Here is a 26,268-nt window from a genome sequence, read left to right on the forward strand (position 1 = left end):
CTTGCCCGGGGGGCCGGGAATCGAACCCAGGTCGCAGCAGTGAGAGTCCTGCACCCTAACCACTAGACCACCAGAGGCCCCCTGGGCTGGAAATAATGCAATGATATAATCACCATCAAGAGACTTGTTAATCAGCATTAGCCATATTGAATTTACCAGCAAAATACTTACAGCAGCCCTGCAGAAAATAAGCACACAAAATCTATTTTATTTCAGTTTGACACTGCTTTTCTCCTTGCAGAGTCCTGTGGAGTGCAATGCTCTGGTTAGTCCTAATTGATTTAAGTGACCAGACTTCCACTACTTCCTTTGGGAGATCATTGCCAGACTCTACTTAAAACCTTCTTGTGAGGAAATATTTCCCTTATTTTCCTCCATCATCTCTCATTATATTTCCTTGATGCATTCTGGGTAATGCTTCTTCCTTTTGGAGAAATAGTTGTATTATTGTTATACTCTCTGCTCTCCCTTCTTCTTTGCTTAGTATTGTGTCATTAATGAAAAACTGGCTAATTCAAGGAAAACAGTATTGATCACTGTCAGATGGGAGAATAAGAAGCTGAGAAGAGAGTGAGCAATGAGAAATGCTAGTAAAGAAGGCAGAGTTACAGATGCAAATACAGCATTTTTAGCAAAGCATTTTTCTAGTTCTGAGCACGTACTTTTCTAAAATTAGGAGGAGGGTTAGCTCACTTCCACATTGGGAACATTGTATTTTCATAAGGGACTTCTAGGGCAGAAATTCTATTTTAAATGTAGTTGTACACACAAACTCACAGCCACCGCGGGAGACGCAGCACTGTGGGTGAACTCTCTCCAGCTCCCTGTTGTATCCATGTCCTCCATGAGGCTGACCAAGCATGCCATGGAGGCCTCTGTGTTCTGAACAGACGGGACATGGCCTCAGAGCACACACAGAGGTCTGTGGACCCATTTCTATGGACAGGCTGGACTCACTGTGCGCTGCAGAGTTCATCAGTGCATGCTCATTAGCTAGCTGCCCAGACTTCCAGATGTCTCAAAATCCCACATAAATAGACGAAATCCTCCAATTCTGCACAGACAGTATTTGTTTGGGGGGGTGGGGGAAGGTTATTTCCAAGGGAAACATGGATGTCTGGTAACCCTGCTCCGAATGGCATCTGTATGAAAAGCTGCATCTGGAGTGGGGAAGGTCAACCCCTGCAAAATGCCAGTGAAGTCTGACTTCAATTTAAAGAGGGGAAAAGTGGTTAAGGGCAAGGAAAGATCACTGTAAACATGTAGGAATGTAAAACTTGGCAAGGCAATATCTAAAATGGAGCAAAAGAATGTTTACAGTAATCTGGTGCATACTAACATCAAGAACAGAGAATTGTCTGGTTTGCTATTGGATGCTATCGCCAATTGCAATAAGAAGAAAGGCTTTTCCAAGCCTAATTTCAGCATTAATGAGGGCACAGTGCCCTCATGATCTGCTAGGAAACAGCATCAAGGTTCAACAGCAAATGTACATGCAGTTGTTCCTTTCCAAAGAAAGTATACCTGGGGCATATGCAAAGAACAAGCTTGGTGGTGGTGGCGCGAGAAGGCAGAGCCCTTTCCTAACCTCCAGGGATACAATGAAATCTGCAGACCATTAGTTGCTAAATCCTACTGAATTGGGGGTAATTTAGGTGGTGAGACCTTTAGATACACTGAGAACGTACAAGTCCTGACAGCAGTGTAGGTGCGTGTTATTATCTTTATGCATTTGAGTATCTCGTTGAAATCAACAGGAGTACTGATAGGTTTGTTGCAAAGCATGCAAGCTGCTTATAGGTTTATGGTTCATATTTGTAGTATTTTGATTTTCAGGTTGAATTCATCATCAGGCACCTAAAAACAGTTAGAAACTCTTCATCTCTGATTTCCAAACGTCGATTCAATTATTAAGCCATTTTGTGGGGAAGGAAGAAAGGAAAATCGAATCAAACCTCACATGCTGAATATCAAATCTCAAACTGAATATTAATTTAAAACAATTGGATAGAAACATAGAAAAAAAAGGAACTATTTCTTGCAGAATCCAAAATCAATCCATTATTCACATACTGTTTTGTAGCAGGTCTACTGTGGTACCCACTTTGCTGGTCTTTCAATGTTGTTACTGTAGTCTAAAGGCACGTGTAGACCTCTTAAATCCATCTCAGCCTTGAAGTTTGTCTAACACACCCAAGCATGTAGCCAACAAACTACTAACTTCACACTCCACCAGTGTGTTCCTAGCACTACAATTATAAAACCAAACATATGCTAGAAAAATAGGAGATAAGATTAGTGACAGTTAACTGCTGCTATTTTTTTTCCACAGCCTGAAGAAGGTCTCTGAGATTAAATATTAACTCTAATCTTATTTGCTAAAATTAGCACACAGTGTATTCTTTTTCTTCCACAGCCAATTGCAAGTATAGCACAGAAGTTATTTTCAGAGTGTAATCTGATAACCAAAATCAGTCACCAAAGCTGTTAGTCCATTAAGAATAAAGAGACTTCCTGGTTATTTACTTGGTTATTTTTACTTGGGATGGGGAAGCCTGTTTTTTTTCCTAGCCTGGGCTTATTTGGTTTTGGAAAACTCTCTGAGAGTTTATTACTAGGCTCAAACAGGACAGTCATGTGCAAAATCAATAGTGTCAGACATCATGGTTTGTCCCTATATATGTACATAGGCAGGAGTTGTTTAGAAACTGTGATCCTTTTACATAAAGCGGGAACATGCAGGAGGCAGGAAAAAGTCAGAAGAAGAGATGATAAACAGCAGAGGACTTTTGTAAGCCAATGCCACACCAGTATTTTACTGCATTTCCCTCTCTTTAATTTAACAGCATTTAAATATTCTCCCACCAGCAGCTTACAGATATATTTCCCTTATCTTCTCATAAAGCTCTACCCAAGCTGAAACCAGGACAAGCTCCTAAAATTAGTAATCTCTCTTTAAAAGCCCACTTGAGTGAGAAGCATCAGATGCAGGTATTTGTATTATCTGGGCTTGTAAACAAGGGAGAAATGTACAAGTCAGTGATGGAGAAGACTGACAGAGAGAGGCCATTGTTTTAATTCTAAAACCCCTTTTTAAATGAAGCAGACACCCTGCTGGCCCCAGTTCAACATTCTGCCACTTCAGGTAGCGCATACAAATTTGGGCAGAAGAGTCACCCGAAGTTCAAGTAACAGTCTGGCATCTCCCACATTGCATCGCATCACAGGGGTAGGAGGCCACTACACCACCACCATGCGTTCCCTGGACACAAACACAGACCAAAGGGAGAAAATGGACACAAAGCTCCTTTAAGAGACTGATTTACCTAATTTATTTATTTCTAAAGTCCCATTGGAAAAGCTGCCACCTGCAAAGCCACACCAAGGCCAGTCTAAGGGGCATCCTGGTATCTTTTCAGTGCATCCTCCACAACAGCCTCAAGGCTGTCAGGTTGAGAGCTTCAAGGAGATGCTTAACTCCCTTTAGTGGTAGTTCTACAAAAGATGTCACATTGGAAGTGCTTGTCCAACTTCCAATTTTGTGCTTTCGAAAGAAAAAACCCACAAGTGCCCCTGAAGTCCTAGTTGCGGGCCAGATGACAGATTTACACTAGAAGCCCCAACTGCCTGTGTGAGAGTATTTACAAACTGAAGGAGGAAACCAAGTGACCAGATTCTGCATCTGGGATGGGGCAACCCTGATTGTGTGTACAGACTAGGGAAGGAGAGGCTGGACAGCAGTGCTGCAGAAAGGGACCTGAGGGTCCTGGTCAATGGCAAGTTGAATGTGAGTCAGCAGTGCCCTGACAGCCAGGAGGGCCAACTGTGTCCTGGGTTGCATCATGCAAAGCATTGCTGGCCAAAGGAGGTGATTGTCCTGTTCTACTCTGCACTGGTGTGGCCTCACCTTGTGTGCAGTTTGGGCACCACAATATAAAAAAGGCATTAAACTACTAGAGAGAGTCCAAAGGAGGGCCATGAGAATGGTGAAGGGTCTGAAGAGGATGCTGTATGAGGAGCAGCTGAGGACACTTGGTTAGTTCAGGCTAGAGAAGAGGAGACTGAGGGGAGACTTCATTGCCATCTTCAACATCTTCACAAGGGGAAGCAGAAGGGCAGGTACCATCCTCTTCACTCTCATGACCAGTGACAGGACCTGAGGAAATGGCATGAATCTAAGTCTAAATCTAAATCTTGATAACCTAAACTTACCAAGAAAAGATTTTTCATCCAGAGGGTGGTTAAGCACTGGAACAGACTCCTCAGGGAAGTGGCCACAGCACCAAGCCCATCTGAGTTCAAGAAGCTTTTGGACAACGCTCTCAGGCACAAGATGGGAATCTTGGGGTGTTCTGCACAGGGCCAGGAGTTGGACTAGATGATCCTGATGGGTTCCTTCCATCTCAGCATATTCTATGATTCTATGACTTCTCATTTTCCTCTCTCTGGCATAAGGAGCACATCCAAGGGCAGCACAAGCACTTCAAAGACCTCCTGCCTCTGTACCTGAAAGGTGAGACTAATATCCCTCAGTGCCCACCCAGCATTATAATGTGGCAGGTGTGACCACAGGAGGTGAGACAGGGAGGAAGAAGTCATTCACACTGACTTGCCTACAGGATAGGAAGCAATAATTGCAAACTGTGCCCGTTGCTCCGTGAGAAGTACGTCAGCACTGACAGCGGGGTGAGTGGCTTGGAATTGATTGCTAAGCGTAAAGATGGCGTAAACAGCCAGTGAATCAATGACCATGTTATTGGTTATGTCAGCCTTTGACCGCACATGACTTAGGGGTGGAGCATAAGAGGCATTATTAAGGCACCTGCATACTTGGATTTTTCTGAATCAAATTCAGAAATGGTAATGCCCTCAGCTTTGAGCATTCTCAAAAATCCTGGGCCCCAAGTCTGGGGCCAATAATGTCAGATGAAACAAACGGGAAGAGAGAATCAGAAGATGTCTAAGAAATTAAAACAGTAAAAGACAGAATAGTAAAAGTAAAAATGATTTCTGATCCAACTGCAATTCTTATTTTAATCCACAATTTCTAGTTTTCATTTCATCTCAGAGTTATTGAAGCCAAATTGAAATTCTTTCAACCTTTCAAAAGTGAGATTGGTTTCAAATCAAAGCAAAGAATTTACTTCTGGAAATCCTGACAGTATCCTTGCACATTTTCAGCATCCTTCCCATCCCTGAAAATTTTAAGGACAAAGCAATTTGTTGAATTTCCACATCTCTCTCAGTCTATTGAGAAGGAAGGTAGGAATCACCAAATATAAGCCTCAGTGCTGCTGACACATTTCAGCGAAGGAAACAGCAGGCATCTTACCATCACAGATTAATACAGTTGCAAACCCAAAAGGCTACAGGAGACTGGAAGATGCGGTGCTTTTCCACAGCAGGGATGCACTGCCTGCATCACATTTACTCTTACCATGGGTCTTTGGCAGATGTACCCACTGGGCAGATCTGGTGCTACCATCCACAGTGCTTTGCTGAGCAAAAGGAGATGTTTGCCTGCATGGCTGCTCCTCTAGGCCACAGCCTGGCACGAGAAGCTCGGCAGCTAAGGGAGGCAGGTCTGTGCGGAGGTGAGGGCCTGCCGGCGCACAGCCATGCTGGCATCAGGCACACCTCCCTCTGCCACCTCACAAAGCCTTCAGCACAACAGCTCTTGGACTGCAGGGGGAAACTTCCTAAACCCCTGCAAGCAAACCTGCCAGAGCCCTTATTTTAAAATCTCACTCAGTAACTTGAAGTCAAACACCAGTTTATTAAACCATGAGGACAATAGTGTCTGTCATACTATGCACTGAACTGACGGCCGAAGTGCCACTGTTTGGAGAAAACACCATAATGAACTTCAGCAGAATGAGACAATTTTTTCCTAACTAATTATGTGGTTTGGGGTATGCTGTTCATGTTAGAGGCTGTCCAAGGCATAATGAGAATACAGAAAATTCCAAATTGTGGCCAAGAGAGTACCTGCAGGCAAGCCTAGGTGAAAAGGCTTGGAGAAGAATTTTTAGGCTGCAAAGGTCAGACTCTGGGTAAAGGTATGAAAAAGAAAATTAGAGATGAGGATGTACCAAACAACCTTTTCTCTAAAGGAACAACTTGGCTATGAAATGATTGAACCAACAAAGAGCATGTAAAAACAGTGGCGCTAATTAGCAGTTTAAACACTCAGGCATGAACTGGAAGATAAAGCAAAGGGAAATACGGCTGTGATATCTGGCAGTCTGAAATACATTTGTTTTTCAAGTGCACCGTGCACTTTAAGAAACGTGGAACACAGTAACAAAGGATGACACAGGAGGGTGGCTCAGCAGAAATGCTACCTTCTCTCCTCTGGTGTCTCTACAAGCCATGCTGAAACCAGTGGAGAAGAAAATAACAGATTTTAACCGAAAAGTATCATTAGAATTAAAGTGCAACTGTAATTTAAAATTAAAATCAGTCTCATATTTTTGCAAAAGGAAAATTAAACTGACCTCCGGATTAAAAAAGAAAGGAGAAAAAAAAGAGAAAGTGTTAGCAGTGAGGAGGGGTGAGGAAGGAGTGGGAAAGCTTTCACAGAATATAAATTGTGAGAGCGGAGTCTGTGAAAGATCTGTTTAGGTGCATATCATGAGCCAAAGTGGGCAAAAAAAGGGAAAACAAAAGTCAGTCTAAGAACTTTTAGAATGAAAAAAGAAAGCTCTAGAAGCCTCCAAGTTACATTAGGAAATATCAAAATAGACAGAAAATGAAGATGTATGAAGAAATTTTCTAATTCAGAGGGTGCTTAGAGGAATAGTTCAGAGTTTCTAAAGCTGCAACTGATATACAAGTAAACACAACAACACAGAAAAACTACAAAGATCTGCAAATTGCACCAATACTCCTCTTTCCCAGGCATGGCAGAATGTATTTATGTGAACAAACTATATAATAGTGTATTAAATACACAGTGCATTAAATACACTGTAATTACTTTATAAAAACAAGGAATACTTAACAGCAAGGCATCTCACTACAAGCCCTACTATTATACTTCGTGTAGTGTAGGAGAGGAATAAACAAGCTCTGTCAAATATGATTTAAGAAAACACAAGGCTGCACTCTGAAGAAGAGAACTGAATTAGAAGACAAAGGAGCTGGAGAAAAAGCAGGCTCAGGAGATGGGGCTGGATAACATCCGATATGATGAGCAGCTCACAGATGCTCTGCCGTGGTTTCCACGGGATGATGCCCATGCTTCCGGCACTGCCTGTGACCATGTGCTGGCATGGCACAGCATATAAAATCACTGGCATCCTTACAACGGGGTAGCAGAGAGTGCAGCCCACCAAATACTGCAACATTTCAAATCCAGAGATGCTTTTGCTGTGCTGTGGAAGGAACTGAACGTAAAAGGGTTTGCTATTGTGCTTCATGAGGTAACCAGGCATTACAATTATTAACTGGTAGGCTGAAACCCTGTATAAATGACCCAGCTTCCTGCAGGCATCACAGTTTTAAAACAAAACCCGCCAAATGCTGCATTTGTTCCAGTTTTCCTTCTCCTCCCCCACCCTGCCTTTTAATTTCTGGTATTCAGACATGCAATTTTTCTGCAATCACCTTGTTTTTGTTCTTGCATGGCTACTAACAGATCTGAGGATTATGGTGGCTTTTGTTCTACTGCTTGGTGCTCACGTTTTATCAGTGACGTCTGCTCAGCTCAACAATGCAGGTTTCCAAGAAGAACCAGCCACTGCTGAGCTGGAAAAGTTGGTCCCCTCCCATCCTCCACGAGGAGCAGTTAACTCTCCTCTCAGTGGCCCAAAAGGTTAACTAGGCTCTGTAAATCCCACCAGAAAAAAATCGTAGGCATTTGCCTTCTTGCTGAGCTTTCATGTCTGCTATGAGCAAAAGTAAATGGCTCTTTCAGTCCCTAAAGGAGTGTAGGCTCAGGAGGAGTGACCTGTAGCAAAGAGGTCAAGGGCAAGGAAAGACAGGAAGGTTGGGCAAAGGCATCCCAGCGCAGCCACAACCCTGCCCCTGGCTCCAGGTTATCCTCAACGAATTGACTTTCCCCTTTCTGCTTCATGCATGAGATTTTTAAGATCTACCCAGAAAGCAAGGGGTAGAATATGCCATCTACCCTAGAAGCCCCAGAAACACTCTTCATGTAGAAAAATTATCGCCTTTCCAGCTTGACATGTGACTTCCGAGGAGGGTGGAAGCTGGGACTTTACAGCTATTTGTGTGTGTGTGTCTACATATGCTCACGTGCACCCACGCATGGTAGTGTGAGAAAGAGACTAGATAACGTGAATGTGTGTGAAAGGGATTGAATCAGCCCCATCTGCTCCGAAAAGATCGTTTTCTCCTTGGATTTCTATTACCATCGTATCCTTGCCACACTAGAGTGATTCTAAAAGGCTACAGCTCTGGCAGGCAGCATCACTACAGCTGCTCAGATTATTAACAGCATAAATAAACTCTCAGAGACACTACTAAGAAAATATTAACTACAATTATCACTGTCTGATAAAATAATGAACAGCAAAGTGTTATTCTGCTGCCTCAGTCACGAATGTGCTGTGAGTAATGAAAACTGGTTTATGTATATACTGAAACAGCCTGGAATTGGTTCCTGCTATTTTATTTTATTGTATTTTATTTTTTTCAAAGATCAAGCAGCACAGGTTGAAGCTCTGTATTTGCAGAATTCAGTGTACCCTGCCTCCTTTCCCGCTGTATATAATCCCATTAATTCCAAGTGAACAGAAAGCCATGCCCGTAGCCATGCACACATCTGTTGGAGGAGGGAGAGGAGGCAGTGTGCAAGCTACCAGCAGCAACTCTAAAATCTCTTGATTGACTTTTATTTTTGGGCCTCGCTGCTTTTTTCCCCCAAATGAGGTGCAAGGTTCCACATGATGTCAATGCCATTTTTGCTGAATGCATACTCCTTGCCTTCCTCTTTTCCACTGCTTTGGCTTTGTGAGCTTGTTTTCCTCCTATTCCCCAGTGATATTCTCAAGTCCTGTCCGTTCTTGAGTGCAGTGGGGAAACTGGGCTTGGTTTCTAATTAATAGAAGCTATTAATTCCCTACAAGCACCGAAGAAGAAGATTCTTAATCATGTGGAGAGCAGGACATGGGAGAAGGAGCCTCTCTCCCGATGTCCCCAGGCTGGGCTACAGCCCCAGCACCCAAGCAACACCCTCTTTGGGAGTCATTTTGTCTTCTTCACTGTCTATTCTTTATTGGAACTCACTACAAAGAGGAGAAAGAAGCTACTTAGTGCTGAAACCACTCACTGCAAGGCAGACATGATGCTGAAGCTCCAGTTTGGACAGACTGTTCTCATGGTCCCAGTGTGCGAGAGACTGCCGCCTTCTGAGCAGGGCCTTGTGGATTAGTAACCACCCTTCCCACTGACACCTTTCATATCTTCTCAGGAAAGAAGGGTGATGGTGGCAGGGTGACAAGGTGAGAGCAGGAACACTATCAAGCTGAACACGCACACTGGGACCTTTCTGCCTAAGCATGTGAGGCCAGCCCAGAGTGAGAGCGTCTGTCAGACTGCTGGGGAAAGGGCCACATCCTTGCCAGGTATGAAGGAAAATTAGCAAGATGATGGAGAGGGCAGCCGCTACTAAAACAACCAGAAAGGAAGGCAAAACAGCAATGCTGAGTGAGAGAAGGGGGCATTTTGTAAAACAGCTTCCCCTCAATCTAGGCCAGAAAAATCCTGCACTGTGCCCTTAGTGTTTTTTATCACACTGCCCTTCTTTTGTGCCCTTTTTCATCATCTCTGCAGCATCTCACACTCCCTGCCTGGTCTCTTTTTCTCCTCTGCAAGCATTTTGTTCTACCAACCCCCACTCCTGTGCTAACTGCCAGCTCCTATCCTTCCATTTGCACACCCCGGGGCTTTTCTTGCTTGCATTGGGATGACGGTGACAAAGGAAGAGAAGTGGGGTGCAGAGGCAGGAGCAAACATCATCTTCAAGTGTTCCCCTCTGCCAGCTGTGAGGGAAGGACAGCAAGGAGGCGGGGACCTTCTCCCTTCATACAAATCACTGCTAGAATGAACCTCTGCTCCTGGGGGGGGAAGAGTCGAGCCACAGCCTTTCTCACTATTTTCCCTCCAGCATCCTCCCTCTCCCTCATTCTCAGCAAGTGGCCTCTTCTGGCCACTGAAGCAGGTTGGATGTGGCTTGCCCTGAATAAGTGACCTACATTAATTTCTCTTCTTTAATTAAAGTGTTCTTCTGTGAAACAATTTATAAGAACTTCTTTGCCAAGGGAGAGAAAACAATGTATTGTTCCATACATGTTTTCAAAACCAAAAATGCTCTCTCCAAATGAATTTTGTCCCCCAAAAAGCCTCTGTGAAAGGCAAAACACGGAGAATGGTAAAAGATTCGCTGAAGAAGAACTGAAGTTCATTTTAAATCAGTGTACCATGTACAAATGCTGTCTTACAAATAGGATTATTTAATTTGAACCTTACATCTGTCAAGTTCCATTACTTCAAATGGAGCCTGTCGTTTCTTGACTTCATTATAAATCAGGGTTATATTACAATTTATGTTAGGTAAAGTCACTGCTTCTACAGGAGGCAGTGAAAAAAAATTACATAGCAGTCAGTAAATAGAGCAAAGTCATTGCACTGTTCTTGAAAGGCAAAAAGTCATCTTGCTAAATGAGGGTCCAAGCTGTCCTGTACCAAGACTGTTCCTAATAAATAAAAGACCTCTGGGAAAAGTGCTGAGCATACGCTGGATCTATTTTCAGCTTGCATCAGCAGCTGCTGCCCCTGGGATCGCATCTTTGCTCATACCCTACACCATATGTAATCACTCCAGTGCTGCAACCAGTAAGATAATGAAAGAGCATGGCATAAATCTATACTTGAGTGGAATGCTAAATGAGAAAAATAATGCAAAAAAGGGGGAAATAAACCACATTTTCAAGTCATTAGGAAGAAAGACTTTGACATATGAAGTGTTGCAACCATTAATAGCACTTATCATATAGAGTGGAGACAAAGAGACAAATTAATCAAACTGACAGAACTGGGACATTTTATGCTAATGCAGGCTCCTGGGTTTTCGTTTGTATTCCTCTGTGTCTGGAAAACTGATACCATTACAGGGCAGGAAATTGCATGAATAACATGCAACAGATCATAAAAATTCGCACACCAAGTGCAGAAACACTGCCAAAAGCACTGTAAAAACAAGGCTAGAGACCTCAACAGAGAAGCTACCAACAGCTAATGAATGCAAATAAGTACAGGAATATTTTCCATCCATGCATAACAATGAGACATAGGCTGTGACTCCAGAGTCTCCAATAGTGTAGGTAAAATAAAGCCTGGAGAGCAAACGCGCAGATAGCTGGGGGGAACTGCTGGCCAATCCAGGGTCTGACTTTTGTTTGCAGTATTGCAGCCAGCAGTTTAAAGCCAGTGGGGAACCGGCATAGCTAAGCGTCGCCTCCATCTAAAAGTATCGCTATGTTAGATTTAATTGAACATTTCAGGTAGAAGAGGGAGGGGAGGAGGATGTAAGAGGAAATAAAACAGAGCCACAAAACAGCACATAGTCACACAAACCAAAAATCCCCTTGCCCCTGTGCAAATCCACTGCACACAGTAAAACTCTCACAGATGAAGACATTTAAAACATCATTCCTTTGGGAAATACAGAATGTGCTTGCTGTCCAAAGCCACAGCCGTATTGCAAGGGGCAGGAAATTGCAAGAACTACAGGAATGCAGGGCAGGGCATGGTGTAATGCAGGATCTTGCCAAGGTTCCTTCACTTGCCATAGAGGCTTCTCAGGGACCTTTTAAAACCCCTGGCAAAACAGACCACTGAAACTGCAGAGAGCTCATTAGCCATATAAACTCCAAATGACAAATACCTTCACTTTATGGGCAGTCACAGCATTTCTTATCGCTCTCTGTTTCTTAAAAAAGTGATGCTTCCCCCTTTTATGGTACCTATAGCACAAAGGGAGGACTAACTCTGGGGGATAAAAAGAGTAAAGCCGATGCCTTTTGAAGATGAGTCATTTCCAGCCCTGCTCTCACCTTTCCCGGAATAGAATGATATGCAGCTGATAGGATTGAGCAAGAGCATTTACGTGCCAGTAGTACATGCATAAAGAGGGTGTGGAAATGCGACACTGCTCATGGGTGCCTGCTTTCCTGAAGACCAAGAAGAGTTCAAGTCCTTCCCACATTTGGTGCTGGAAGACCCCATGTTGAGGTTGGTAGGGCAGAAACTGGTTCACCCCAGCAGAGACAGGCATGGGGAGCACACAACACAAAGTCTAGCTCTCCATCCCTCTCCAACAGATCACTGTGGTGGTTTTACACAGTTGTAGCCATGTGAACAGGATTTACCTCTAAACCTCAAAATTTCCTTCTGTTCCTTTGATCACTAGTAGAGTCTCAACAGAGTGCTTGGCATGGTATAAAAAAAAATGGCACACACACACAAAAGCAAGCTAGCCCAAAAGCCTTCCAAAGGCAATGACGGAGTAACCTTTGTTCTAAGGGGAGAAATTAGAAACAGGTACTCGTGAATTCTTGTAAATATACACCCATCTGACAGACGGACAAGGGCTGCAAGCTGCAAATGGAATTACTTTCTCCCTTCCCTTGAATTTAAAAAAAGAACGATAGCACAGAGAATTAGTTACAAAAAAGCCTCATAAAAACCTTGACTTTAAGAAACTGTAGTACTGGGAGGAAAATTATTTGGTCAAATAGTTACTACCATTTTGATTTCTTCTGCTCTTTAAAATAGCAAAGACACCTTCGAAGCCTCTTAAGAATACATATGACACCTGACCTTTTCTTTTCCTCTACCTGCAATCAGAGAAGTTTGGGAAAAGAAAAGCCTAGTTAAAAGAGAATATTTAGAGATGTCTTTACTACCACCTTATCATTCAACCAAGAGGTAGAACACAGTGACAAGAAATGACCATGAATTCTCACAGCCCTTTGGCTATGCAATTACTCTGCAGAAAAGCAATTACAAAACCAAACTGTAACTTCATCAACTAATTCAGATTAAAACTGTATCTGAGAACTAAGAAGAGAGTGCAAGAGTGGATGATGCAAACAGTCTGGGACCCTGAGGCTAGGAATGACTCGAAACCCTCTGAAGAGGAGTTTACGTGTGCAGCACCGGTCTGCCCTACAGAGCTGCCTGCAGAGGTCCAGCACAGCTCCTTCTAGGGTCACCTTGGCTGTGTACACCAGCTGAAGACAGAGGCCAGAAACATGCTCAAATGCTTATCTTTAACAATTTACCTGCATATGCCCTCTTAACTGAGTCTTCCAATTGGAGAGTTCACGCATAATAGTGAAATAAATCCTGTAAGGGAAGGATTAGGCTCATCTTTGAAAAGGAAGCAAAACCAAACCCAGCCTGAGGTAGCCCTTAATGAGCGTTCTTCTTAGTCGTCCAACTGCAAGATACATTGAAGACAGAGAAAGAAGAAAGGGATTTTGTAATTTAAAGGTTTATGCCACTACTGAAAGGAACTCTTTCTGCTTTTTGAATGCTATGATGACTTCGTAAATGCGAACGTATTTCTTTGTAGAATGTCTCAATGCCTATATATGTCCCTTCCTTGGACGATGGTATAGATATTATTTAATCTCAGTGGTTACTGCTTACATAAACTGAGCAAAAATGACAAGGATAGATGGCTCTTACAAAAGACAGGCAACTCTCTGGTTTTTGTGCCTTGCATTTGACAAATTAATTCAGACATTTAAAACACAGCCATTAAAACATGGTTTGATGTGCCCAGTCTCCCGAAAACTAACAAATTCAAGGAATAGACAGAAACTGCTTGATTTGGCTTTATGTCCAAACAAAAATGCCATATGCAGAAATCCATCCAAGGCACAACATGAAAATCTGCAGCCAGATAAAAACAAGGTAAAAAATAAGCTAAATTCAACAGGCAGATGGAATGGCTGGAGACCCATCCACCTGAAGTCCAGCTTCCCCTTTCGGAAGCAGAAATGAGCACTAGTCCTCTATGGAAATCATAAGGGAAGTTGTCAGGTTTTGTCTCTCCCCAGGTTTTTCCTGTCTTAAAAGGTTACTGGCTCTAACACCGTCCTTTGAAAGAAATAGTAAATAACTGGAGCTTATTCTGTTTTTACTTGACCAAGAATCTTCTGACAGGGAAATCTTCTCTGAAGGCTGCCTGTGTATCTGGGGAGAGGTGGCTAGGCATGTTGTACTACTGCTGTGTAGTCAGAGATGGAAAGATATTTTGCTTTCAGAGTTGTTTTAAGACATGTTTCTTACTAGCTGTGGACCCCTGAAACAGAGAACCACAGGTCTGAATTTCAAAGATAAGCAAAAACCCAAGACATTTCTCTACACAGCCAGAAATGTAGTCTGACAGTCTCACAAAAATCCAGGAGAACTTCATCAAAAGTATTTTTTCCAGAAACTAAGAACTGTACTAGTAAAGTTAGCATGGACAATCCTTTTTTTCTTTAAATCTATTTTTTAAACCTTGAAACACTACCACAGACTGCATTCCCACCCATTCTGGGAACAGAGAGTACAAGGTATATACAGAGATAAGGGAATTTGGTCCTATCGCAATTCATAGCAAGCAAATTTCAAGTAGAGTATTACCATGTGTTTGAAGCCCAATACACTGGATGCCTACACCTCTTTAAACTATTACATTGTTTGGGTTCCTTTCTGTGTCAAATCATTTATTTGGATGGTCTTTTTGAATTCTTTTTTACTGCCCCTATAAACCTACCTCAGCCCAGCCTTTGGGAAGTGCATCTGACACCGCAGGAGCAGAAGTAAGCACTGAGAACCCAACAGTGCCCCTGAATCCATCCTGGCTCACACCTGCCAAATCCCTCTGCAATCCTTACAGTAAGTCTGTACACTTCAATTTCTCTAAAGTATAGTTCTGAAATGACGAGCAGCAGTTGCTGCAGGGAATGATGTGGACTAGGTGCAATATATACTCAACTAAATATGGTTACTTCAACACCAAAACAAAGGTGCCCAGTTTTTGAGGTCCTGAAAACCTGAAAACAGCTCCCATTTGCCAAGTCTGATTAGCTCTCTGTGGAAGAGATCAAGTCTTGCTAGGTACCTGCTCGCCTATCATTTGGGACAAATGCCAAAATCTAAAATAATACTTTTCTTATTTTTAACCTTGGTCTGCAACTGCTGTCACTTAAGTAAAAATTCCTAATTAAGCACCCTCAAAGGGCCTCCTGGTGAGGGACAGGAAGTCTATAGCAATTCACAGGCATCTTCTGCTCTGTTCCATGCCTCCAAGTCTACTTTCATCTTGAATGTGGTAGTCTCAGCAGTTGTTGTCAATGGCAGTGCACAGGACCTCAGGACTGTGCAGGGACAACAGGCAGAGGACACAGAGTAAAGCCCATCGGTCACCCAGGACCAATCAGCCACATAAGGCAGCAAGTGGCTCCATCCTACCCTGATCATCTTGAGAAATGCTGCAATTAGTCCAACAATCCCCTCAATGCCTTCTCCACGGTTAAAAGATACAGAGGGAAGAAAATGCGACTGAAACTCTGGTTGAGGACGGATAAGCTGAAGCTCTGGGTCAGGTATACAGGCTGCTCTGGGGCCAGCAGCTGTGCCAGCTGTGGGTCAGTCTGTTCATCTCCTTTGAGGTAATGTGAACCAGAGCATTTAGAGAGAGGTAAACATTGCTGAGGGGTTCACACAAGGTGATTTAATCATCAGCGACCTGATGCACAGATCTGTGCTGTAATTCCCATCTGACGCATCAACTTCCACCCCAGCATTTGCAGAGAGGTGATGACAGTATTTTATTTGTTCACAAGAGACCTCAGAAATCTACTGCTGAAGGTTTTATGTTACCATTATTTGACTCCAGAGCTGATACCTCTCAATTCCAGCTGTTTGGTGACACTTTGTTTATATATATTGGTTTTACTGGAAGTGCTAGTATTGCAGTTTTCTGCTCTCCTCAGTCCAGCTATGGTTATTTTGACTGCGGACCCCCAGCTAGCAGCAGGGTGCCATTTCAATTAGGAATTAAACTTCTCTTCACCACATAGTCTTCTGAAGGCTTCTAAATTAAAAAAAAAAAAAAAAGAAGAAAATATTTCAACTACTTCTGTGTGTGGGAAACAGACAGTTACAGTTAACTGCACACTTTGATGCCATCAACTCTTATAAAGTTAGACTAAACTAAGTGAGAGACAGAAAGGTTTATTAGCAAATCCAATCTATGTTATCTTAGGATATTAAATTCCACTCAACTACACCTGTACTGTGCACCAAATTTCTTAAAAGGGTGTCTGAACTTTGTCCCTCTCAAAGGCCATTTGGCTTACAGTTATGAAACAATGTGCAGTCATACACATCACCGATCAGTCTGTTGATAAAAACACATGCCAAATTTTTCAGTTGATTTTAATCTGGCTTCAAAACAACTGCCACTGGCTCTCATATCTTTCTCCAGTAAATTACAACATGCTTCCTAGAGATATGTCTGATACTTTCTTTTCATTTAAGTCTTTAAACAACCACACAAACCCCCTCTTAAGCTCTTTCAGAGAAATTAAAACTCGTTTTTAAACCAAACCACATCTGGACTAGACAGATCTGTAGTTTGATCAACCACAGCTGCCCCTATTTATTTATTTTATTAAAGTAAATAAAATGCCCAAGGAATAAGCTTTTAGTAGTGTTAGAGTGTACTGGGACTTAGAGGTATTTGCTGTCTGTCTCTCATCAAAGTGGGACAGATGAAAATTCATCACAGCACAAAAATCCTGGAATAAACCACCCATTTTGCTCTTCAGAGTTCGCATCAAATGTAACAGAAAGCATGTGTCTACTTGTTCCTCTAAAAAACCCAAGAGCCTGCCTGTAAAATTCACAAAGAGCATCTAACTCCCAAATCCTAGTATCATTCAATTGCCTTTTGCTCACCTAAAACCTGTATTTCACTTCCAAATTGAACCATATTTCCTAGCCTTAATGTTTGTTGACTGCTGCAATGCATCATTTGAATACATAGCATATTCCACCCCATAACATGCTCAATTTCACTAGTAGCTGAGAAAAACAGTCAGTCTGACATTATTCACCAGGGAATCCTTGTCAGAAAGTGCTGCATGAAGATAAAATCTTATTTTCTTTGGGTTTTGGGAACACTAATAAAACAAAGCTAGGTACTGGGATGAGAAAGTACCTTACAAGTTGTGGTGTCTGATGTGCTGAAGCTGACGGGTGTCTTAACTGGGCCTTATCTGTCTGTTTAGTCAAATGGCAAATGCTCAGCCTGTATTTCTGGACTCTTAAAAGAGCAGATACCTAGTTTGCAGTCATTAAAGAAATTCAAAGAATTTTTTAGAGGGAGAAAAAGCAAAGGTAAGAGAATCATTAGTGGAGGGGGAGGAGAGGGGGAGATATTTCAGTCTTCGGGGCCAGAATGCTCATGGTGCTAAGACACAGTCATGCCTCAGCCATTTCATTTTCATTCATGCCCACATACATATTTGAATAAAAAAAAAATAAATTAAAAAGCCCCAAACAAAAATAACCCACCTTGTGTTGCACATCCTTATTGCTTCTGCTGATGCCATTAGCATAGTTCACCTGTAGGACTTACTCATCAGGACATCTCTTACATTTTAGATTATGTTTGTTATGTCTGACTATGAACGTTTCCACACTGCAAACTGCCTTTTCAATAGCGAGTGCAATCACAGCCAATCAGCCCAATTTAGCAGTAGCAGCAGGCAGGAGTCTAACAAAGGCAACGAAATTGAGTCCACTTATTGCAGTGGAGAATTTTATTCTGCGCATTCATCTCTGTATCCCCTTTGACAGTACATTTTTATATGCCTACTCGAATAAATAAATAAACTGTACAGCTACTGTCAAAGGGAGGCAAAAGAGCTATTGCAAGATTTTCTCTCCTCAACATGCATGTATGCATGACTTTTGTTTTGCTTTTTTAAGCCTAGATCTCACCATAACATAGATGTATTTTGCTTTTCTCCACTGGTGAAGATCAGAGAATGTTATGAATAGCAAGACAGCCCTCATCAGAAAATAATGGAAGTTACACCATATGGAATGAAAAGTATGTGGCTAGGTTCTTCATCATATGTGAGGCATGAAAAATCAGGCGGTGCTTTTGCAGTGATACATGGATGGAATTTCATATCACATCCTGAAGATTTCATTTCTGTTTTATTGCTCACCTTCTAGAAACAATGTATGTCGTTGTACTGTGCTACATAAGCAACACACATAAAACGACATCCATTTCTGCCTCACGATTTCTCCTGAATTAGTGTTCTGTCAAGTAAGACCTCAGAGTACCCAAATGCTCAGTTGTACTCTCACTACAGAGCTGCAGCCTCCAGTCATCCTTCTTTGCAGTCAGTGTCAGCACTGTGAACCAACACGAAAATAACACAATCCCTAGGAGGAATTTAGAAAACCAAAGACCCAACCGTCTATCCATATGGACTCCTTGAAGTGGCACAGCTGCAGTAATGTTGGGGCATAAATGAACTTGAAGCCGGACTTTACTAGAAACCTCATGGATATAACCCTTCGCCACTACAAAAAGCTCCACAGATGAAGGGAATGGTGGCTTTCAGAAAGGCTTTCAGGTTCCTGCCACCTCCTGAGCCAAAGCAGAAATAATTCTGTCCAGTGCTGCAATTCCTGTGAGGAACATCCATGGCCAATAGTCGTGTAAAGAGAAAACCACATTAAAGCTTCCCATTCTCTAAGAACCTTAGCTACTCCTAATATATCTCTGTGGTGCCAACGAAAAAGGGTCTTATGTTGTTCCCTACTGCATAATAACATCCTACAACTGAGAAAAAAACTTCTTGCCCTCTTACTCCTCTTTCCCACATTTATCACCTTTTCCACTCTATGCTCCTGTGCAGAGCACTCCCAGCTCAGTCCCTGCATTCCTTAAAGATACTGTATTTATACATATAAAGAATACACAGAAAGGAAAGATTCGAAGTAAGAGAATACTGTTTATTTCTACAGAGATAAAAAGGAATAGTAATTGCCTTTAGCCAGCAGGGTATGTAACAGTTGACCTCCTGTATCCTGTCTTTGATTTTCTCCTCATTGCAATCATCTTTTGTTGGCTAATTCCCAGCATTTTTCCCTCAGGCTGGCAGGTTGGCATGGATGGTTAGCAGCTGCCAGTATTTCTCCTCCTCGTCAGCTATGAGCCATGCTAATGTTAGATGCCTGGCTCAGTCCCACCCAGGGTGCCACATGCCTTCGCTTTCCAACATACTCAGCTTTTGCCAGCCTTGAATACGAATTGAGGTCCTCTCCTGCCCTTCTCCTTGCAAGGATTAACCAACCATGTGAGGGAGTTAACCCATGCCAACCGAAGAAGCAGATGACAAATTTCACAGGGGAAATTTCACAGGTAAATTTCACCTTGCGGGGAAATATCAGGTTTCACAGCAGTCATCAGGGAGCAGTAAAGGACGTGGAAAAAGTCAGCCTGTGGTGTGTGTTTACATCTACTCTGAACACCATTCTCTTAATAGTAAAAAGAGCTGTGTGGATAAACAAAAAAGCTCCTCAAGCACATCCCACATTCTCTTCCCAAGAAGAGATGCTGCTTCCCTTTGTCTGTTGGAAGAGACAATTCAGTTTAATCCTTTTGAAAGGCAATATTTCTAGCAGATAGTTCATTGCACTAAAAAAAGTTACCACTCTTTGAAACAGACTCAAGAAATTCGAGGGCTACAGGTAAAACTAATAAAGCTACTCCAGAAGCAAGTTTCTAAAATAGCAGAAAGGCTGGTATTAGGCATGGGCTAAAGAAAGCTTGGTCTGCTGCTTCAGAAGATTTGTGTTTAACTTCACCAGAGAGAAAGGCATTTGGTACTGTCATGGCTGCAATGACCAGGTGAAGTTTTTTTTCAAGTGCAAACCCCCAGGTCAAAAAAATGCAAGCAAGGTTGAGAATCTCATTTCTAACCTGTAGGAATCTAATGCCACTGAGGGGTTTTACTTGTTCTTGCTGTTTCTGCTTCTGTCTTTTCACCAAGTAACTGCAATCTCAGCTTTCAGAAAACCAAGTGATGCTCCTCTGTCCAGTGCCCGGCTTTCGGCTTGCCCATGCAGACTCGCTGTGCACTCCTATTAGCAGAGTCAGTCAGGTAATAATAGCAAATAAAAAGCCTATTCGACAAAGCACTGGCTCCTTCTCAAGTAGAGTACCACTACAGCATGAATGACTCAATCATCTACTCAAGAGCTATTACTTGCAGCGATGAAGCAATGTTAATTGGATAACGGCCTGCTGCCAGCTAATATTGGCATGACCTACAATACCCCTGGCTGACAGCCGTGTCTCTCTCTCTATCACACCTTTTTTTGTAATCTGGATGGGAAATGGAAACCATTAAAAAAGCCTCATAAGTGCCATTTAACTTCTTATCATAAATTAAAAACTTAATTAAGTGCCTTGTTAGAGGAAGGAAGACCAGTTTTCGTGATTAAATAAAACAAAACAACAGTTAGGGGTATGGAGTGAATAACCTACTTTACAGCTTTAAACTCAGTGTTTTTAAAGTTTGAATTTTGGGTTGTGTTTAACAGCACTTGCTAGAGGAAAACTGCATAAACACTAAAAAATACCCTGAGTGAAAAGCAGGTTCTAGTTGTTTAGCAAAATTGCAGATGAAAAGCATAGAAGTCAAGAGCTAATGGGGTCCTTTTTTATTAGCTGTAGGCAGCTGACACTCCATTCCTGTAACTTGCAGTGAGGGCTGATAGTTCACACACGACAGCCACATTTGCGCCCTTATTATGCAGCTGTTTTTCCAAGCGCTTGTCTACACACTGAAATGCATTATTTTACAAAAGGTGTGGTACAAAATCAAATTACCATGGCTAGCACTAAAGAGTTTATGGAAACTCTCCAGTCAGTGCAGAATTAGCTCCATACTGACTTAGTTTAAGTTGATTAGGTAAAGGTTTAAACGGAGGCACATTAAGTCACACTTGAACTGACCTGAAATGTCTAACACAAAGTTTTGCAGAGGGTTTAAAATCCTCTAAATTCAACTATAGTCCCAATTCTGTGTGTGCACAATGTCTCCCTACTGAAATGACTGGCGTATCATAAAGACTGCTCTCACTTGTAATTGGATATAAACAAGAAATAATGTAAAGAACATCTGTTCGCTGTTTAGCTAGACAACAGTTAACAATCTTGGGATGCCAGATTAACAAAAAGACCCCAACATGCTATGAAGGAAAAAAAGTCTGCAGTTTAGACTTCAGAGGTAGATTTACTGCTTTGAATAATCAGAAATAAGTTCTTTTGTTTTGATGTTAAGCTCCCTCTCACCAACAAAACATGAATTTAAAGCTACACATATAAAGCTTTATCCAGCTCCAACATCAAATCTTTGAAAAATAAGAATAATGATGGCCTTTCTCCACAACATACTTCAGCAGTTTTCAAACCATGCCAGAATTTAAAATGCAATGGTTGACTTAAAAGTAGCTTAGTGAATTTATGAATGATTGTCACCTTTGGAAAAGTTTTGAACAATGAAGACTATATTTAAGAATTATTTTCAATCTCCACTTTTCTATAATATTATATGCCAACATAAAATGTCTCTCATCATGAAAAAAGGATTTGCTCAGGACACTCACTTTCAACTTCTGTTTGAAATCTTTCGATTGGAATAATAACCCCCTATATGACAGAGTAAATCAGTTTCTGCATATACCTCTAGAAATAACTCACAGGCTGCCAGAGCTCTGCAGACCATGGACTGAAAACAGTAGCCTTGGGAAGAGTCGTTAGCTAACCGAAAAAAAACCCCTGCTAACTTCTTTAAATGCCATATAACTAAGAGAGTGTTTCCTCTGCTTTATCAGCTCTTAAAAACCAGGAGTGTTTCAGTTCCTCTCATGGGGAGCTCTGACACTGTTGGAGGCACTTCCCTCACCTAAGCACAGGCACCTACCAAAGCGCAGCACTCTGAAGGTGAGCAACACCAGAAACAGAGACATGCACCTTAACCAAGGAATAATTGAAAAATAACAAAATGCATCAGGCAGCTCTCCTTATCCCAAATGACTAGCATTTGTGAGGAAATTATTTAACTGACAACCTCACATACAGTTATTCAAATAAAGTAGCCACCAAGCAAATTAAGATTCAATGCATTTAACAGCAATTAATTTGCATATTCTTTTCCAGGATGAGAAAGTTAAAAGCACATGGCAAAGTAACAGTGGTGGTCTTAGTTGAGGCATGACAATTTCAAGATTCTGGGAAAAACCTTAAGAACTAGATTCACTCCTTCTGCAACTCCACAAACTTTACTGGAGCTGTAACAGCAGCCAGTGTAACCCTAAGTCACTAAAACTTTTTGATCTTTCATTGAGATACATTCCAAAACGTAAAACTACAATACTCATTCACTTAAATAGAAATAATTTAAGGCTGGACTGGAGGATTTTTTTCTTACATAGCATCTTATATAAAACACATAAACAAACCACTGTATTTTAAATCCTTACTGTTATACGAACTGGGTCACCAAGTGCAGACACATCATGACCCCTCCACCACCCTTCTCCTCCCTCTGGCCTGAATCTCAGCACCTCACCACTGCTGGGATTAAAAATCTTCTAATTTCCAATCTATTTTTACTAAAAGCCAGTTGAAACCAATTAATGTTTGTGTCAACAGTGTCCTTTAGTATTAAAGAAAAACTCCTCCTCTCAGCTGTTTCAGCTGGTCTGCCTACACAGTAGCAGGTCTTAGTTGTCACAACAGCAGTATGAACCTGCAATAGTCCTTTCTACTCCTCCTTCAGGCCAGGCTCATTCATCTGAATATCTCAGTCACTCTTGTACATGCTTAATTGAATTTGAACTATTTTTCTTTATCTAACAGGACCTGAATTATACAAGGAGTCTTCACAAAGGTTTTGTAGAAGAGCATTGATAGTCTCCTGCCCCTTCATACCTGTGCACCCTTGGACATGTTTTGTCACCTCTCTACTCCTACCCTTGCTTTGTGGTGAGAAAGCTATGAGATACTGACTGAGACTCAATTCTTCCATTGGAAATTATTAGTGGACACTGTAGAATCATAGTGTGCATCCTATCATGTCCTTTGTGATATCTCTAAACTCCTATGCAAAATGTCTGGGTTGAAATGTCTTCATGAGTAATATTCAGTGTCAAGACTCATGAAGTCACAGCCGGTGACCTACTTCTAATCCTCTCCAACTTATGCCATGACAACATCACGATGCTGCTGAAGTCTCTGGAGAACTAAACCAGAGGGGAAAACCGATGTGTGACACTTTGGGACCTGTCATCATTTAAAAACACACCATGCCTCTTCATGGGCATTAAGCAACTGATGGTGAAAAACCCTCTGTATGCCAAAGCACTTACCCACTGAGTGACTGCTGTGCTGTGCCCTGGGTACATCATCACCCTTCTCATGCCACCCCTCCCAGCTGGAGACACCGGGCAGGCACTGCTGAGGCAGTGGGTGATGGCAGCTCTGGCCAGCAGGCACACACCTCCCCTCTGCAGGCAGCAAAGCCACCGGCGTGTCCTACGGTAGCTGTGCTGTCACGCCTGTATGGCTGTGAGGAAATTACAGTGGGGGTGGAAGCCAGTCAGTGAGATTTTGTGGTAAAATAAAGTAAACTTTCCAGTGAGGTATGTATTTTCTATGTCCCTTGGCTTCCTGCTGTGGGAGCCATGCTGCATGAGAAAAACTCCGCTTTCTGACAGACTGCGTTCATGGTTTCTTGGTGGAAAACACAAGGCCTGAAGCAGTTAAATCCCAGATTCTTTATGAGGGGAGGTGACAGGAAGCAAGGCTGGATGAGGTGCAGGAGAAGGGAAATAGGAGGATGAAGATATGAGCTGCTGGAGAGGAGTGGACAGCAATGAGACTCCCAACAACGTGACAGCTCAAATGATTTTTCAGCAATAACCTGTGGTGTAGCAGCCACATTACTCCTATCAAATTTCCTGTCTGGAAGAGCAGAAGAATATCAGGGTCCTAATAACACCCTGAATGAGGCTGCGGTAATTATGCATTTGGGTACAACTCCCTTGGTGACAGTGACAAAGGTGAACTGAAGCATCTTAAAGCTCTGCCACCACAATCTTTAGGAGTTACCGCTAGTGAGGAAGGCTGGCATAGTGTGAACACGTCCATCCTTCAGCAATCTGCAACCCACCCAAACACAAAAAGCACATCCTGCGGGGCAGGCAGTGACACCTGTGCCCCACTCCCTTCAGCCACCTTAGCAGACCTCAGAGGTCTTCCACACCACATGGGAAAGAGGGGGCTGATTTTTATGGTGGGGGCACGGTGACATACTGTACCTCTTCCGGCAGGCTGACCACCAGGTCATTTTCCGTCTGCCCTACCAAGGCCTGCAAGAAGTACTCGCTGCAGGCAGCCAGCACAGCCCGGTGGGCGCGGAACTCCTTCCCCTCCACGATCAGCGTCACGTCACAGAGAATGTCCTGCTTCCGCTGGTCATTTAAGCAGAGGAGAATATTGGTACAGTGCACCGTTGACTCATACACATACATGGGGGAGTCAGTCTTCTCATCCACAGACATGCCGTTCACACCCTGCAGGGGACAAGGGAGAAGAAAACACAAACAAGGTGATGAGGAGCAACACAGTCGGTGGGTGAATGTGGTATGGTGAGATGCTGCCTGATATCTGGATAGCTCAGGACCAATGGCCAAGCAGCCCATTAATATTTAAATCCGAAAAAGTTGCTAGGGAAAGATATTGGGAAGGGTATTTGATACCACCAGATTTCACCTTGCCATGCTTCCATTACCTACTCACCCTCCCAGACTTCCCCTCTCAAAACCAAAATAGATAGTTTAGACAGACTGCAAAGTACTTTCCCATTCAACCACCTGCTATGCATCTCCAATTTCCAATTTAGTAGAGGCAATAACATGGGCACATTGGAAATTTTAGAAGATTTTAGAAAAAAAAGCAAGAGTGCCTTTCGGGTCTTCTAATAGTGAAAAAAAAGGCTTCGTTCTTGCTTCCAGTATTTCCAGATTAAAGGGGAAAAACCCTCGAAACCCCCTCAAAACCCCAGTCTACTCTCCAGTGGACAGACACATTTACACTGAAGACCTAGGTTCAAGTGAAAGGCAAGGTGGAACTGCACCCAATGAAGACAAGCTGTTAACTACAGTGACTTAATTTCTCAATCAGAATTTTAAGCCTTAAGGGGAAGAGAAAAATGTTTAGTGGCTCCAGAAGAAATCTATTTCCATACATGGCTAAAGCAATGTACCTTCACCAGTGATTTAATGCCATTTACAGAAACGTAAATGTTTCTGAACTCCAGAACCACAGACCCAAGAAAATCCCTTGACTTGTATTTACTAGACTTCTCAACGATAACTCCATCTTCCTACCTTTATAGGAGTATTTTTAAACCAGTGGCTATGATGACTCTTTCTACAAAATTTTTGCCAACAGTACAAAACTGCAATATTACTGGAAGTCTTAATGGAATGCTTACAGCTTCTCTTTTACTGGTATTTTCAATCTTCATGCTGACTCATGCTACACTTTTGAGTACTCAGCTGAAATGCTTACATGAACAGAAAAAAACCACAACCAACCAACACAGACTAGCCCTTCACCTCCTTAACATCTAGAGAGAAAATACATAGCTGCTTATTGATCTGTATACAGGCAGGGGAGGGAGACACTTGAGGGGGGTTATACCAGTTGGATTTCTTAACCAGAAAAAGATTATTTTTTTCTCTCCTCATCAATTGAGACTAATGAGAAGAATTAACAATCATGTTATTAGCACTCCAGTAAGGTAAAAGACAAAATGACACTTAGCTCATCTCACCCACAGCTTTCTGTATAACTGAACTGATGCTAATGATAGTGTTATAATTATGTTCTAAGTGGTCACTCTTGCGTGCTATGAAATGCAAGAATTTACAAGAACAATCTAGTGGGAAAGCCTGAGAGCTGCAAATGACAATGCAAAGGGGAAAGCAGTAAGCTTTTTTTCCCTTTTATTTTCCAGGCATTTCTTATGCCTGTAATATCTCAGATGAAAAGAAAGGACAAGAAATCTGAAACCTGGCAAATAATGAACAGAATATCAATTATATTCTCAATCCCTTAAAAAAAACCCCACGAAAACCCAC

At 42.2% G+C, this 26,268-nt stretch overlaps 1 protein-coding gene and 1 long non-coding RNA gene across 2 annotated transcripts in view; both read right to left on the reverse strand.

The window, feature by feature from the left end:
- BACH2 (BTB domain and CNC homolog 2) overlaps positions 1–26,268 on the reverse strand; it is a 178,520-nt gene that overhangs the window by 16,221 nt on the left and 136,031 nt on the right. Inside the window, exon 7 of the mRNA XM_017824070.1 lies at positions 24,442–24,696. Within this exon, the coding sequence (XP_017679559.1) occupies positions 24,442–24,696 (255 nt within the window). The remainder of the gene's footprint in view (positions 1–24,441; positions 24,697–26,268) is intronic.
- LOC108502643 lies at positions 15,912–21,869 on the reverse strand. Its single transcript, XR_001876541.1, has 3 exons — positions 21,804–21,869; positions 20,036–20,196; positions 15,912–16,120 (listed from the first exon to the last, which is right to left on the reverse strand). It is a non-coding gene; the product is annotated as an uncharacterized LOC108502643 (long non-coding RNA).

The sequence above is a fragment of the Lepidothrix coronata genome, unplaced genomic scaffold, assembly GCF_001604755.1.
Source record: "Lepidothrix coronata isolate B3197 unplaced genomic scaffold, Lepidothrix_coronata-1.0 Scaffold4, whole genome shotgun sequence".
In the NCBI taxonomy this organism is placed as follows: Eukaryota; Metazoa; Chordata; class Aves; order Passeriformes; family Pipridae; genus Lepidothrix; species Lepidothrix coronata.